General features: G+C 40.9%; 1 protein-coding gene across 3 annotated transcripts in view; it reads left to right on the top strand.

Annotated features, from left to right (window-relative positions):
- Positions 1-845: 845 nt before the first annotated feature.
- The window catches only part of TOLLIP (toll interacting protein), a 29,339-nt gene continuing 14,060 nt past the window's right edge, over positions 846-16,124 (top strand). For 2 of the 3 annotated variants that reach the window (XM_065636974.1, XM_065636973.1), the window contains exons 1-4: positions 846-975; positions 11,324-11,473; positions 14,138-14,320; positions 15,404-15,556. In XM_065636974.1, the coding sequence (XP_065493046.1) occupies positions 943-975; positions 11,324-11,473; positions 14,138-14,320; positions 15,404-15,556 (519 nt within the window). In that variant the 5' untranslated portion in view covers positions 846-942. Of the gene's footprint in view, positions 1,018-11,323; positions 11,474-14,137; positions 14,321-15,403; positions 15,557-16,124 lie in introns of all 3 variants that reach the window. The other variant, XM_065636975.1, reaches the window with a different exon arrangement.

Here is a 16,124-nt window from a genome sequence, read left to right as displayed (position 1 = left end):
TTTTCTGAATATCAAGACACAAGTAAAAAGATGAGGCTGTTATCACTCAAAGTGGATGCTAGGGCAGCATGATAAAAAAAGCTGCTGCTATATTTGGAGCGTTCCTAATTGCACTGTTCTATTTCCAGCTGCCGAAATCTGTGCTAGAATTTTAATTAAGGGCTAAATCCGTGCAGCAGATCCTAACAACAGGAAGCAGTTATGTTATTTAAATAGGCTTTGAAATGATCAGATTTCATCTCCCAAAGCAGCACTCAGATGAATGTTAAAGCCGCTTTTGTTCTTCTGCAAAGGGCTGCACTTGCTCAACAAGCTGAAGGTCGGTCTCCGCTTTGGAAATCCACTAACACGGGTCCAGCTTTGCGGAGACCAGGCTGGGCGAGGCACAAAGTCACCTCCTTACACACATCGCACCCACCGGCAGAAAACCCTGTGGGGAACCACTCCACGGACTCCGACGCAAAACCCCTGCCCCCTTGCTCTCCCCGCGGGCGGGGAAGGTGCCCGAGGCCCCGCCCCTGCTCCTCCCCGCGGCCGCGGCGCCCCCTTGCGGCCGCGGCGCCCCCGCGCAGCGCTCCGCTCCGTTGCGGCACCGCAGAGCAGAAGGGCGCATGCGCAAGAGGCACTCTGCCCCCTCCCTCTCGCTCCCCCACAAGTGTGTCGACAGGCGCGTGCGCAAGAAGGCGTCGCCGCCGTCCTGCCCCCCCCCCCTTTTCTCTCTTCCATTGGCGCATGCGCACGGCGCGGCTTTGGAAACCGCCAGAAGGGGCGGGGGAAGGAGACGTTGCTGCAGGCACGGCGGGCGCTGGGGGCGGGGCCGGGGTCAGGTGACTGGGAGGCTCGCGCTGAGTGACGGTTAGCGGCGGCTGTTGGAGCAGTAACGGTAGCGAGGGCGGCGGCCTGGCGGGGCGGACGGCGGGGTCTCGGCCCGAGGGAGGCGCTATGGCGACCACCGTCACTACTCAGCGGGGCCCGGTGAGTGCGGCCGGGTGAAGGTCAGCGGCGGAGCTTCTGGAGGTTGTCTTCTGTTAGTTCTTGCGACTGCAGCGCGTCGGGCTGGTGAGGCCCAGCTTGGACCCTTCTGAGCTTCGGCTTCTGTCCCTCTCCCCCTCGGCCCGGCTAGTGCCAGTGGGCCTTGGTGAGAGGGTGACTCACCCTTCTTAGCTCTTCTTCCCCCGCTTGCGGCTCGTGGCAGAGGGGAGAGGAGAGACTTCTCTTCTTCAGACTACCGTGATACTGGGGAAGGGGGCGGGGGAAGGAAAGTCTGCCCCTTCTCCCGGTTCTCTGCCTTGCGAAGCGGCTTTGGGAGAGGGGAGGGAAAAGTCCCTCCTATCTGCCTGTAGGGCTTGAAGAGGCTGTTCTGCCCGTTCTTCGGCTAAGAGCCTCCCAAAGGAGCGAACGGCTGAAACTAAACCGACGCTAAACCTCTTCCTCTTCAAAGCAGAGTAGAGCTTTGTGTTTTCATGGTTGGGCAGGGCAGATTCAGGTGGCTGTCTCTGGAATTGCTACTTTAAAGCTGGAACGCGAAACGTGCTGAAAGACACATCCAGTGGTGGTATTTGGGCATGTGTGTTGGAGGAGGAAGGAATTGAGCAGTCTTAAAACCAATGTAACAATCATCTCGGAATTAGTGTTGATAATTTATTGGGGATGTGTCACTGTCTAGTTTTGCCGTGGAATAATCTTGCCCTGCACTGGGATGTTCTAGTGTGTGGTGTGTAACTGCGGTATAGCATCAGCTCTCGATTGGTGTGCTGTTCTTGTCCCTCTTGTCTAGAAGGCGGTAATAGTAATTGACAATACTGTGTTGCTCTGCAAGTGAAGTAAGATTTTTCGTAAACAATCAATTTAAACTGCTGTATTTTATTTCCTAGAAACAGCTACTTTTTAATCTGTCTGTGCAAGACGAGAGGAGTGAATTATTAAACTGCTGATCTTGAAAAACTGCATTGCTGTCTGTTGTTATGTCATGATAGTAATACTGTATGATCATCAATTTAATTCCTTAAAATGGATTATTTGTCTAGTCTTCCAGAATATATTCCTTTTACAACGGATTGCGATGATGGTTCTGTTGTTGGAATAAAAGTTTTAAGTGGAGAACTAAGGTGAAAAAGTGAATGAGGTTTTTTATTGTCTCATTATGGTGTCATGAAAAGACAATGGCTGCTGTTCTGGTTGAATCTGTGGTGAATTAGGTAGTTGCTGTCCCCAAAGGCTTGGTGTTTGAAGAGTTGATAGTGTGAATACAACCAAATAGAATTCTGTCAGTATGTGACAGGTTTGACTCAAAAAAGTTAGAAGTAATATAAATACCTGAAAAACTGTCAGATTTTGTTTAAAAGTAACTTCACTTATAGTTATCCTTTAGTTTATGTTTGGAGAACGTTGCGGAGGTTGAGGGAGTTTATTTGAGAAAAGGTATAGAAGGAATTTGCAACAACCTAAGTGATTTGACTAAAGCTGAACAGTAGGCCTGATTTCAGTCCTAATTTGTGGAGAGATAAAATTGTGCAAGTATTTCTATCCCTGAAATGCAGTGGCATTTCTTTTTGAGATAAGTTTTATTTGCTTGTGGTGCTAAACACCTTGTTGGTATTGAGTGGAGTATTTCCAATATCTGCCTGTTTTAGCTTGGTGAAATCCCCTTTCTGGGTTGAGATAAGATTTTAGTGAGAGCGTTCTTCGACATGCCTATAATCTTGCAGATGTTTGAATATTATAACCGCCTAGTCTTTTTAAAATGTTTTAAAGGAACTGCATCTCAATGCTTAGAATATTATTCTTCTAGATGTCTTATTTTAGAATTACCCAGGTACTCCTGTGTAGTCTCTTGGCAATCTTTTGTTGCTTAAAATTGATTGAAGCCTGGCAAATGGAAAGGTGTATGGTGATTTATCTTGTACAATTTTGGCTTTCTGTTTGTTTGGGTTTTGTCTTTTCTTTTAAAAAATATTTTTTCTTATGTGTTCCTAATGTTGTTGTGCATGCTTTTCTTCCTTGTCTTAACTGCTGTAGAGATTTGAATGTTTTCAAAATGAATGAATAAATTATGCAATATTAAGCTGCCATTCACAGGTGAGGATGTTTATGTGGTACATGCCAGTGTTTCTTAATTCTTTCTAGAGAAGAATACAGAATTCTACTTCTTTCCATATATACAGCTGCATTACAAATGAGTAGCCACTAAATGGTGCTAAAGGATTGGGAAACATTTTCTCTTTAGCGCTGCAGAGAACAGTTCTGTCTTTGTGTTTGAACAGGCAAGAAAATGTTCAAGGTTGTTTCATGTTGGTAAGAAAATAAACTATGCTACTATACTGTTGCTAGTCTTGTTCTTATACCTGTGCTTTCTAGTTTGTGACGATCCTTGTTTGGTGAGTAATTAAAATTTCTGATTGCTGTTTAGTTTTTCATATGAAAAAGAACTGGAATTCATCCTGTCTGTTACTAGTAAATATTTTGCTAGAATATAGATTTTTCTGGCTGTTTTCAGGATGTTATAGAGTTAGTGTGTTGTCACCTTGTCATCTTTTGAGAAAAAAAACCTGCTAAACTAGAGCTGGATATGTAAGGGCTGCTAAGTGATACCTTTTCCAAGTGAGAGGTATTAATAAGCAGATTGATGCAAGCACACCTAAAATTAATCTCTGTGGTTATTCACCATGCTGGCAAATGTGTCAGCACCTCCAAAATCAGATCAAGTACCAAGCTACGATTATATCTATTTCTTCTTCTAATTTCTCTAATAATCACTACTCTGACTAGAAATTTTCTAACGGACAGGCTATATTTATGATTACTTCTATTTTCTTGTCCTAACACTGTCATTTAACTATGTGAGTCTTGTTTCTGATTTTATTTGAAGTTTTGTCTTGAGACTCTTCAAAACTTTGATATCTTTTTCTGAACAAAGTTGACAAAGAAGCAATTCCTGTTTATGTTGTCCAGTACTGATACATTGTATTCAAAACTGCTCTGTGACAGCATAAAAAGTTCCGTGGTCAAAATAATTGTATTGATAATTCTGGATATAATTTAGTATTTTTAGATTTTTTTTTCGTTCTTATTAGCATGTGGATATATGTAGTATAAAATCCTGATCTGTGAAGGTGGAAATTTCATAAAGACACATTGTTGCAATTAATTTGGATTTCAGAAGTAGTTTAAAAAGTTGAGGGAGTGAGATGTCATTGAGCGTTTCTAAGCAAAATGTGAATTAATTTTTAAGTGGTGTGATCTGCTCTCTGGAGCATGTTCCTTTGACAGAAGCTGTTGAGGGCAGCACTGATAATGCTTTGAAGCTCTTGCTCTCTTAACAGATAAGAGGTGTACCTTTAGGCACTAAGGGGCTTATTTTCTGTGGCATCCAATGGCATTTTCTTTCAAACAAGACTTGGAGGAAAGAAAGATCTGTATTGCTATGTCTAGTTATAGAGTAAAAAAAAAAAAATCAGATGTCCCTGGAATTGATGGGAGTTATCCTTCTCCTTAATGCTAATCCCAACATGAATTTGTGGGTTTCCTTATTTTGAGCTGTTTCTGTGGCTTTTTCTGATGTTATTACTCTGTTACATTGAATGCAGACTAAATCTGTGTAGCTCAAATATGCTCTAAATGCTTCGTGAATTTGAGATGACTATGGACACTCATTCTATCTTTAATTTTTAACTCATGTGTGTATACAATAGTTCCTGCCATACTTAGCAGGAAGTGAAGAAGGGAATCTTTTTTTCTTCTGGAATAAAACCAAACTTTTTTTTTCTTTATTAACAGTTGTGCTTTTGCACTGTGGAATGTATTTTGCAAATATTTAAATGGCAATGTCTTGGAGAAGTGTAGATGTGCTGGGAAAATACTTAATCAAGACTAAATATAGGTGGTGTACTTGGGGGAAAGGAAAAGTGCTATTAAGGTGATGACTATAGAATCATAAAGCCTTTACAGGTAGACATACAAAAGCGATGAAGTGACAAAGTAGATGGGGAAATTTCTGGCAACAGGAAAAAATAATGACAATGGCAGAAGAAAATCTGGTACCTTGAGGTCCACAATGCTTTTTGTTTTTGTGACATTAAAAAAAGGAGGGGAGGGGCAAAAATCTGTAAATGTAATAAACTTAATTACTCTTATATTCTTTCCTTTATCCATCTCTAAATTGAAGTTCTGAAGTAGAGCCTTTGACTACAATGCTACAGGAGTTTAGCTGGGGATGTGTCTACAGTTCAGGCTAGAAGGGATGTCAGGGGGCCAGCCTCTTGCTAAAAACATGGTCGATTTTTAATTCAGACCAGGTTCCTCAGGACTCTGTCTCATCTCTAAGGTGAGAGTTTTTGCGGTCTTCCTAGGCAATTTTTTCCTATCTGCGGTCATCCCTGTGGTGATTTTTTTTTTTTTTCCCCCTCCTTATTTCCTGTCAAACCTCCCCTGTTTCAGTTTGACAATTGAGGTCTCCTTTCTTCTTGCCTTGCATCTCAAGTGACAACTTGGCTCTGTTTTCTGATCTCCTCATAGATACTGGAAAGTTGCTACGAGGTGCATTCTAAATTTCTTCTACTCTACACAAATCTTCAGTGTATCCTCACAAGTCTTGTGCCACAGCCCTTTTCATGGTCCATCTTGGTGGATCTTTGCTGGGCTCACTCAAGTTTATAATTTTTCATGGACTGCTGAGCCTCAAATGGGTTGCGATATTCCAGATGTGGTCTAATGAGTGCCAAGTAAAGAAAAACAATTGTGTTCTTCAGCCTACTGGCTAGGCTTTTGTTGATCCAGTGTAGTATGCTGTTAGGCTTCATTGTTGTGAGAGTGCTCTGCTCATTCATGTTTAGCTTGCTCTCCACCAGGACCTGCATGTGTTTTTTCTGTAGAGCTGCAGCCTTGCCAGTTGTTCTCTAGTCTGTACTGATGCCAGGGATTTTTCTGTCCAAAGTACAGGACTTTGCACTTGATGAATTTCATAAGATTCCTGGCAGTGAATTCTTGCATCTCTCTGGTTGTTGGTCCGGTCCTCAAGTATACCAGTCATTCCACACCAGTCATTCCACTCCAGATGTGGTGTCATCCTCAAAACTGATCAGGGTACATTCTGTCTTCACCTCTAGTTAGTGAAAAGGAAAAATATTAGACACATATAAGTTAGTCTCAGTACTCTGAGAAACTTTGCTTTTAACAAACCTCCAGTGTCTGGACTCTGGACTCAGTGATCCAGCCAGTGTTTTGTCCATCCAGTGGTTCACCTATTTGGATTGTAATGACCCAGCTTTGATTCCTACTGCTCTTTCCTTATTTGGAGATTTTAATAATTTTATTCTATTATAGAAGGCAGATGGGCTCATTAGGGGCTTTTGTGCTGTTGTGGGTTCTTTTTGGTTTTGTTTTCTTTCTTTCTTTTAAAGCCTTGGTAAAGGCCGGCTATTCCTAGTCTTTGGTTTTTCCTTTGTGTGTCTAGAAATGGCTTGCAGAAGGACTTGCTCTATTTCTTAGCAACCGAAGTGAAGCTGACCTGACTGTGATTCCTCATGTCATCTTTCTTGCACTTTTGAAAGCTGATTGTGAGATTTGTCTTTTGACAGCTATAGAGGACTTCCTTTGATCTCTATGACCTTTCAAAGATGATAGAGAGTAGTCTTGAAAAAATACCAGCTAGCTCTTTCAGGACCTCTGTATGCATCCTGTCTGGTCCCAACTTTTTCATTAGTGTGCAGACTAACAGTTTGGAATTCTCTCTCATTCACTCATCTATTCCTTCTTTAAAAACGGTAAAACCATTCAAAGGAGAGTGGTTAGAACTGTTTTGAGTAGCTATGTGTTTAAAGCTCTTTAACATGAAACTTCTTTAAAACGTGATGTCAGAGTTTCTTGGTAATTGCTAGTGTGGAAACCTTAGTTAAGGTTCCCTGAATGTGTCTTGTCTTGGCATATGGTTTCTTAAGTCAAGGCATTTGTGGTCGTTCTTGGCTCTGCATTCCCTTTCCCTCCCTTATGTAGGTACCAGTACTCACATGATCAGTTAGCGAGGCAAGGGCCCTGATGACTTCTCCTCCTCTTCCCTTTGCCCCAACCCTTGTTTAATTTTCTTCTGATCAGCCCTCTGCACTAGTGTACTTTACAATTGCCTTGGTGCCACTTAATGTTGCATAAGAAAAGGGTGTGAAAAGGAACAGGAAGGTGGGACTGAGACAGCTCAGTCCTAAATTCATTCAAATAGTGGTAGAACATCACACTACCTTCAGTTTGAAGAAATTGAGATGAAATTTTTATACCCACAGCATTTCACTTTGAAGATCCTCAAAACTAGTTCTTCGGTGTTTTTTAGCAGATAAGAAGGGCAATTTTTGATATGCATTGCTGTCAATCAAATTTGTTAGGAAGTAATTACAAGGCACGCTTATTTTTTTATGAATGCCTGCTCTACGTTTGTCTTCTGAATTTTAGCTCTCATAGCATTATCATGTTGCTGTCTTGCTTGAAAAGATAGTTCTAGTAAAATTCAAATGTTAAGTTGAATTAATTTTTTGTTCTACAGTTAATGGCAGAGCAGGTTTGCATTTCACATTCTTCCTTAAATGTTGTTGTAGTAGAGGCAATTGCATTTGTTTTAAAGCAGGTGTTGAGTAGGATCACTGATACAAGCTTGTCACTTGTGGTCTCCTTGCTTTAAAACCAAAAACTGTGGTTGAATTCTGGTTATGTCAACTTTTTGTCTTTGATTCAGGGTTGGAGGTGTCAGTTATGTGCTGGCTTTTAGACACTTTTAGGGGGACATAAATTAGGCTGTTTCCTTTATAGATAAAAAGATTGCATGCTACTGATTTGTCTCCATCAATATGGAATCAACAGATAATTAGCATAAAAACTGAGTAGTGTATTTGCCTCAGTGAGCATCTCTCCTAGGTAGGTATTTTACTGAATATATCACCAGGACTTGTGTACCAGATCTCAGAGCTGCACATTTAAGATGGGTGCGTATGCATCTCCTCTTCCCCACTCTTCCTTTTGGAGAGGTTTACCACTCAGATCTTTTGAGTGACACTAGCTGTTTTCAGTTTCTGTGTATGTCTGCTCTGCAGTTCCAGGATAAGAATGTAGCCTTGTGTGAGATAACTGAATGACTTAAAATTGGCTTAGATGCTGTAAGAAACCTTTGGTCTCCCTTAGAGATTTTGTTTGTCCTTGTTGGACTTCATTACGGAGACTAGATTGTATATTTTATTTGGGAACAGCATTTGGGTGACTTAATATCTTTCACCTTTTAAATTTTATTTTAAACTTCTCACTTGTGAATGAATTAAGCTTTTGAATGTCCCTTTTAAGATGATGGAGACAAAATATGCTGTCCTGTTTTCTAAGAAGTTGACAGAGGGAGCTTGCATATATGGGAACGTAATTTCAGGGCTGCAGCCACCATAGAATGTCCCGAGTTGGAAGGGACCCACAAAGATCATCGAGTCCAACTCCTGTCCCTGCATATGACAACCCCACAGTTCACACCATGTGTCTGAGAGCGTTGTCCTGTCTCATCTTGAATACTGACAGGCTCCTTAGGGAGCCTGTCCCAGTGCTCCACCACCCTCTGGGTGAAAAACTTTTTCCTAATGTCCAGCCTAAACCTCCCCTGGAACATCGTCCTACCATTCCCTTGGGCTCTGTCATTGGTTGCCAGAGAAAAGAGATCAGCACCTTACTTTTCCTCCTCCCCTTGTGAGGAAACTGTAGACTGCGATCAGGTCTTGTCTCAGTCTCTTCTTCTCCAGGCTGAACAAACCAAGTGACTTTAGCCGCTCTTCATACGGCTTCCCCTCCAAACCCTTCACCAGCTTTGTAGCCCTCTTCTGGATACCCTCCAGTAGCTTTATATCCTTTTTATCCTGTGGTGCCCGGAACTGCACACAGGGCTCCAGGTGAGGCTGCACCAGTGCAGAGCAGAGCGGGACAATCACCTCCCTCACCTGACTGGCAATGCTGTGCTTGATGCACCCCAGGACACGGTTGCCCTCTTGGCTGCCAGGGCACACTGTTGGCTCATGTCCAACTTGCTGTCAACCAGAACCCCCAGATCCCTCTCTGCAGAGCTGCTTTCCAGCATCTTGTCCCCTAGTCTGTATGCACAGTCAGGGTTGCCTTGTCCCAGGTGCAAAATCCAGCACTTGCCCTTATTGAACTTGATGCGGTTGGTGATTGCCCAGTTCTCTAATTGGTTTAGATTCCTCTGCAGGGCCTTTCTGCAGAGCTCCTCCCAATTTAGTGTCATTGGCGAACTTACTTAGTATTCCCCTAAGCCCTGTGTCTAACTCATTTCTTGAAGAGTGCTGGCCCTAAGGAGGCATCCCTGCGGAACCCCGCTAGTGACTGGTCGCCAGCCCGACATAACCCCGTTTACTAGAACCCTTTGAGCCTGGCCCGTCAGCCAGTTGCTCACCCACTGCATTGTGTGTTTATCCAGCTGTGTGCTGGACATCTTGTGAGAGACAGTAGCAAAGTCTTTACTGAAATCCAAAAAGATCACATTGACAGACTTACTTTGGTGAACTGGGTGGGTAACATGGTCATAAAAAGAAAGTAAGTTTCTTCAGCAGCACTTCTGGCTATGGGAATTCTTTATGGTGTCTATTTAAGAATAGACATCTCTAAGGAGATGCTAATAACAACAGATTTGAAACTTCCTGGAGGTCAGGGCTTGAAGGGCACTTGCTGTGTTGTAAGTGCCATCACCTTGCTAATTCTGGTGCCACTTCAAATCTCTCCTGAATGGATTATGTTTTATTTTAAAACCAACTCCTTTTTATAACGTGCATTCTAATGAGAAGGTTGTTACAAGACCCTGTCTAATTTCCAGCCTAACTTAAATGAGCTTTCTTTTAATATTAGCACTATCTTTTACTTTAGTCTTCTCCTTCTCTGCCTCCATTTTCCCCCTCACTTGTTAAAACTTAAGGTACTTAGGATCTTAACTGTAAAATTTTGAGATGCTTGTAAGCAAAACTGATTCCCTCCCAATAGCGTAGCAGCAGGCATTCAGTATTTCCTCCCTAGCTTTTTTGATCAACTTCCTTTCTGCCATGTAACACCTATTGTTGACAGGAGTCAGAGGCTCTCAGATACCAATAGTAATACAAAATGTGATTTAGCAAGAGCTGCAACTTCTGTCTTCAAGATGCAATCTTTACATGCAAGTGCTGTCTAATCTTCAAAAGCTATGTCCTAGAGGCCTGTTATCCTAAATTATGTTCTGTCGGCATGCATCTGCCGGATATACAGTTGAGTAATCTTGCCCAGGATTGCAACATAAGAAATTGCACTATTTTTATGTCTTGTTGTGGTGGAAAGTTCTGTATTAAATATGTAAGCAACTCTATAGACAACATAAATGAGTACAGCTTAATTATAAATTTTCTATGCCACTTTATTTGCCTTTTAAAGTTTATTACTATAGTATGATGATTATTTTCATGTTATTTTAATCTATCTAGATGTCTTATTCATAATGTTCACTGAGCATTTAAAACCTAGAAACAACCTGAGCTATTGAATTAACAGTAATAAAACTGACAAGTAATAAGTAGAAACTTTCCCTTTTACCATTAAACTTAGAGAAAATACGTGGTTGGCTGCTGATGCGTATTGGCACATGTGACAAAGTTCCTCTAGTATTGGTCTACTTTGAATTTTTTTGTCATGGTTCGTTCTTATGCCAGGCCAGTGTTCGAATTCCTCCATTATTGAGTACGGTGATATTTTTGTCCCCTAATTGTCCTCGAGGTTAGTTGCAGGCTGGCTGTGTTTAACATTGGAAAACCATTAGGACATTTTTGTTATGTTGAAGGATTCTTAGTTATGTTGAAGGATTTGGTTCATAGGAAACATTGTCTTTATGATCTGTCTTGAATGTGACTATGAAAGTGACCATTTCAAATGAAAGCAGTGTGCTGTATCTTGTCACAGGAATGGTTGGATGCAACATGAGTGGTGAATACGTGAAAGCGCTGGGTGCCATCAGATGTCTTATGTGAATGGTATATAAAACCTTGGTAGCTCTGACTTCTGTATGGACTAAAATATTTAGTTGCAGAGCAGCCTTGGCTCTGTACATCCTTCTTTTTTCAGAGGCAGATGTTGGAAATTAGTGGTTTTGGAAATGAGTATGAGAACATTCTCTACATGACTGGCAGTTTTGTCGTTTAATTAGTTCTTTCTTTGTGCTGTCAGAACCTGACTAAATTCCAATTTTTGCTAAGCTTTTCTTTGATTTATATTCTTCTCCATTTTTATTATGCAAGTGGAAGACTGAAGTTTGAAGGGTTTTTTTCTTTTCTTTTTGAAGGTATATGTTGGTGAGCTTCCTCAAGATTTTCTTCGCATTACCCCAACCCAGCAGCAACAGCAAATCCAGCTGGATGCCCAGGCAGCGCAGCAGCTACAGTATGGAGGACCAATGGGTACAGTAGGCAGACTCAGCATTACTGTAGTACAGGTATAAATGGTACCATCTCTATACAATTAAGGAAATGTAATTAATTAATACCACTAATCTTATTGAAACAATGGCTGCAAAGAAGATTTTGTGTTGGGATTTGAGTTGTTGAATTACTTGTATATAGGGAATGAATAATTTTTAAAGTTTTTGGAGCTGACGGAGCTGACACTGGTCTTTATCAGGTTCAGTCCTTGTTTATTTTTAGGTGCTTGTGCATACAAGAAAAAATATTTATGTTGCTTGAAGAATAAAACCTAATGGCTGTTCTTGATGCCATGTCTGAAAGTAACCACTTCTTATAGAATCGCAGGATAGTTGAGGTTAGAGGGGACCTCTGGAGTTTATTTAGTCCAAACCTCATCCCACCCCTTATCCCCGCCCTAGGCCAGTCCCTTAATCAAGGATTAAGGAGGATGTTACATACAAGAAAAGACTGAGAGAGCTGAGCAACAGCCTTTGGGGAAATCTTACCAATGAGTAGTCCCTGCCATCAGGTATCATGATCTGTGAAGAAGACAGCTTGGCTCTTTCCAGTGCTGTCTAGAGGAAAGATAAGGGATGCAGGGAGCACAAGTTGAAACACAGCAAACTCTATATAAGTATGTGAAAAACTTTCTTACCGTGAGAGTTGTCAAACATCAGAACAGGTTGCCAAAAAGGGTTGTGGAGCTTCTATCCAGGGAGATACTCAGAACTTGCCTGAGAATTTGACCCTGCTTTGAGTGGGGAGCTTGGACTAGATAATCTCTAGAGGTCCCATCCAACCTCAGCCATTCTGTGAAACACTTAATTGTGTTAGTGGCCCTTTGCTGGACTTGTTCAAGTATGACCATGTCTCCTACTGGGCAACCCAGAGCTAAAGAGAACAGTAGTCCAGATACGGTCTCCCCAGTGCTGAGTAGAAGGGATCATTTTCCGTGGCCTGCTAGCTGTGCTTTCCCTTATGCAGCCCAGGATGCTGTCTGTCTTCGTTGCTGCAAGGGTGCATTGCTGGCTTATTTCCAACTTGGTGTCCACCAAGACCCCCACATCCTTCTCTGCAAAGCTGCCCTCCAGCCAACTGGCCTACAGCCTGTAGTGATACATGTGGTTATTCCTTCTCAGGGCAGAACGTTGCATTTTCATTTGCTAAACTTTGAGATTCCTGTCTGCGCACTTCTCCAGCCTGTCAAGGTTCCTCTGAATGGCAGTACAACCCTCTGGTGACCCAAGAGATAGTCTTCTATACCTGTCTGGGAGTTTATGCAGGAATGCTGTGGGAATCTGGCTGCATGTTGAGACAAGTGGCATTCTGGATAGGAGACTTAACATGGCATAGTTAACCTGTGAAACACGAAAAGCTAGTTGAAGTCTTTTGTATTTAAATACGTGCTGCTAAAGTACATAGAGCAGCATGCCTTAGTTCTGTTATTAATAAACCGGTGGAAGATCAGAAAATGTTTTTGGGAAGGTAATTTACTGCTCTCTTTTTCTTGGAGATATATAGGAGTGGTGATGAGTTTGTCTAGGCACAGTTAATTGTGTCATCTTAAATTACTAGACAGACAATTTATATGCTCTTTAGCAAAATTTTATGATAAACTGCTTAATATCAGGACTTCAGAGTCTAGAGAGTACATAATTTATGTGCCAACTTTTCTACTTTAATTGTTAAGCCTACATTTACAAGAAACAGTTTGAGACCTCACCAGCTCTAATGTATGAGTTACTGAAACAGCATGTGCCTTGAAGGAGAAAAGGACGTCCAAGGCTAGATCTGCAGACATTATGACTAAATCTTATGCAAGTCTCAACTGTTCCAGTTCTTTAAATGTCCTGTAGGTGGGAGGCATCCTAAGCGCTGTGTTTTGTCAGTTGTCTTACTAAGAAAAGAACTATAGGCTGCTTAGTACAGGTCAGAGGAACAGCATGTCCAAAAAGTCCAATTTCTACTTTGGCATAGCTATGCAACTGTACTCAGTGTTGTCTTCAGGACTGTCATCAACTTGTTTTGTCCTATTCCTCTCATGTTACAGCAAAAGTATGTTGGATATCTTCTGATTCTGTACGGCATCTGTTTATATTGTAATGTAGAAATTAAGTTACACACTGAAATAAGTAATACTGAATGCACACACTGAACTGAGTTTTCTAATAACTTTGAAAAGTATGATTTACTAGATTTTACCTCAGTTGAACTGCTTTTGCAGTTTGTGGTTTTGTATTGTGTGATATTCTTGAAGCTACTGGATTTGTTTTTCATTCTTTAAAAGAACTTCAGTGAAAGAGGACAGGCTTCCTGTCACATTAAGTTCATGATTGTATATTGGAAAGCAGATACTTAGGCAAAAATTAAACTTGTTATTATTTCCTTGTAATCATGTATCTTTTGGTTTGGTATGAAGTAACTTATTTTAGCTATGGTGAAGATGTGTATTTTCAGCAACAGATGGGTTAAAACGAGGTTCCCATTCCAAGGCCTCCCAGCCATTTAATGGTATTGCTGGCTTATATTTTGATCTGAATGCCTTTTTTTTTTTTTTTCTCTTTTTTCCTTCCTGTCTACCTCATAATCAAATCTAGCCTTTCGTTCAATATTTGATCCTCTTTGTGAACTAATAGTAATTTATTTCTCAAGTTAATGTAAATATAATACACTTATAGGCTTTCTTTTCTTTCCAGGCAAAATTGGCAAAGAACTATGGAATGACCCGCATGGATCCATATTGTCGAATACGGTTGGGTTATGCTGTGTATGAAACTCCAACAGCACATAATGGAGCCAAGAACCCCCGCTGGAACAAAGTTATTCAGTGCACTGTTCCCCCGGGTGTGGACTCTTTTTATCTAGAGATATTTGATGAGGTCAGAATTGCTATGTATTTCCCCGTGACTCCCTGTCTCCTATTTGGACTGAGGTTTGGGTGAAGTTTTGCAAAAAATGATTGTGTTACCAAAAGCTGTTTCTTAGCTGTACTCTCTCTGGGAGGTGACGAAGCTTTTTCAGAATCCCAAGAGCAGCAATGCATAAGGCTTCGTTCCTCCCAAGAATGTCAGAGCTATTACTTTTCCTTTGGTAGCTGATTAAGAGGCATTAGCAGGGCTCCCTGCAAAGGAAGAGAAGAAAAAGTGTCTGAGTGGTGTTTGAGCTCTTCTTTGCAATCAAAATGCCCTGCAGCCTTATATTCTGTCCCTAGTAAAAATAGCCTGTTTATACAATACTGTTTTACTCAGAAGTTATTCAGTGTTGTTCTAACCCAGGAGGAGCTTGGAAGCTTTCCCATGCTTGGAAATGCTGAGACTGAAATAGTCAAATATAGACTCTGTGTAGTCCCTAGGATTTATTCACAGAAACTAAGAGGCTACAACTGAGGCTAAAGTCTGTAGTTTGCATTTTTTTGCTGCCTCTCTTACTGTGTGTAGTAAAACTTGACACTGCAGCAGCTGTGTAGTCATTACACAAGTGGGGCTTTTGTATGCTATTTTGTGGGTTTAGTGGATTGGTTGAAGTGTCCATTTCATTGCTGCAACAGGGTGTCAGGTCAGTACTTGTGTCTGCTCTTGAATTACTGGAGTTCACAGCCTAGGTTAGTAGTGTAAACAGAAGCTGTTTACATTTAAATTAATGGCCTCTAATATTGTGTCACTAGACTTAGACTATGCTGATATTAACATGTATTTCTGGAAGTGTTCTGCTTCAGGTTTTTGATTTGTTATTATTAAATATCTGCAATCAGTCTATAATGCCACTTAAAGCATTGTTCATCTTTGTTGGAAAGGAGGTGGCTAAAATATTTCCCGACACTTCAGTAGCTTCAAAAGGAATAACTTAAAATTGGCAAAATGAAATAGCATAAAACTGAAGGAAGTGTTAGGTAAAAATAATTTTAAGATTTTGGGTTTTTTTCAGGGCACTTAACTTGAAACTGTTTTTAAATTATATTCCAGCGGGCCTTTTCAATGGATGACCGCATTGCTTGGACACACATTACAATTCCTGAGTCTCTGAAACAAGGAAATGTGGAGGATGAATGGTATAGCCTGAGCGGAAGGCAGGGTGATGACAAAGAAGGAATGATTAATCTGGTTATGTCGTACACGGTAAGCCAAGTTTGGGGTGGGAGGAAGGGACAGAAGCTTCTTGGGTAACGGAGGGTGATATTCTAGATTGAAGTAGAAGTAGTTTCATTGTACCTTACCGGGTGTTTTTGCGTGTTTGCATTTAAAATAATGATACTTAATTTTGGGAATAGCAGTCAAAAATATTGGTTAAGACAGTAAATATTTTTTGGTGAGGTGGTAAATAGATATTTATTTATCTGGTTTTGCAATTACAAAAATTCAGCTTATTCCTGTGCTAATAGAAATATAAAAAATAAATCCTCAGTCAAATGGTCCATTGTAATTTCTAAATTAATAATAATAATTTAAAAAAGCTTAGTGGAACCTTAACAATAACTTATTTTTCCCCCCTAATCTTTAGAAATTCTTTTCAACTTAAAAGCAAAAATAATGGAAAGTCCTCTCTGTCTTAGGTCTTTCTTGGATAGTTTGAATGCTCTTTCTGATGTCTGTTTTTTTTACTTCCATTCTTGTTCATTTGGTGTTCCTGGTCATGAACTGCTGACTTACACTGGTCCATGTAGCAGCTCATGGACTATTCTTTCAT

This window comes from Caloenas nicobarica, chromosome 5, assembly GCF_036013445.1.
Source record: "Caloenas nicobarica isolate bCalNic1 chromosome 5, bCalNic1.hap1, whole genome shotgun sequence".
Lineage (NCBI taxonomy): Eukaryota > Metazoa > Chordata > Aves > Columbiformes > Columbidae > Caloenas > Caloenas nicobarica.
This window is presented reverse-complemented; position numbering and strand designations above follow the sequence as displayed.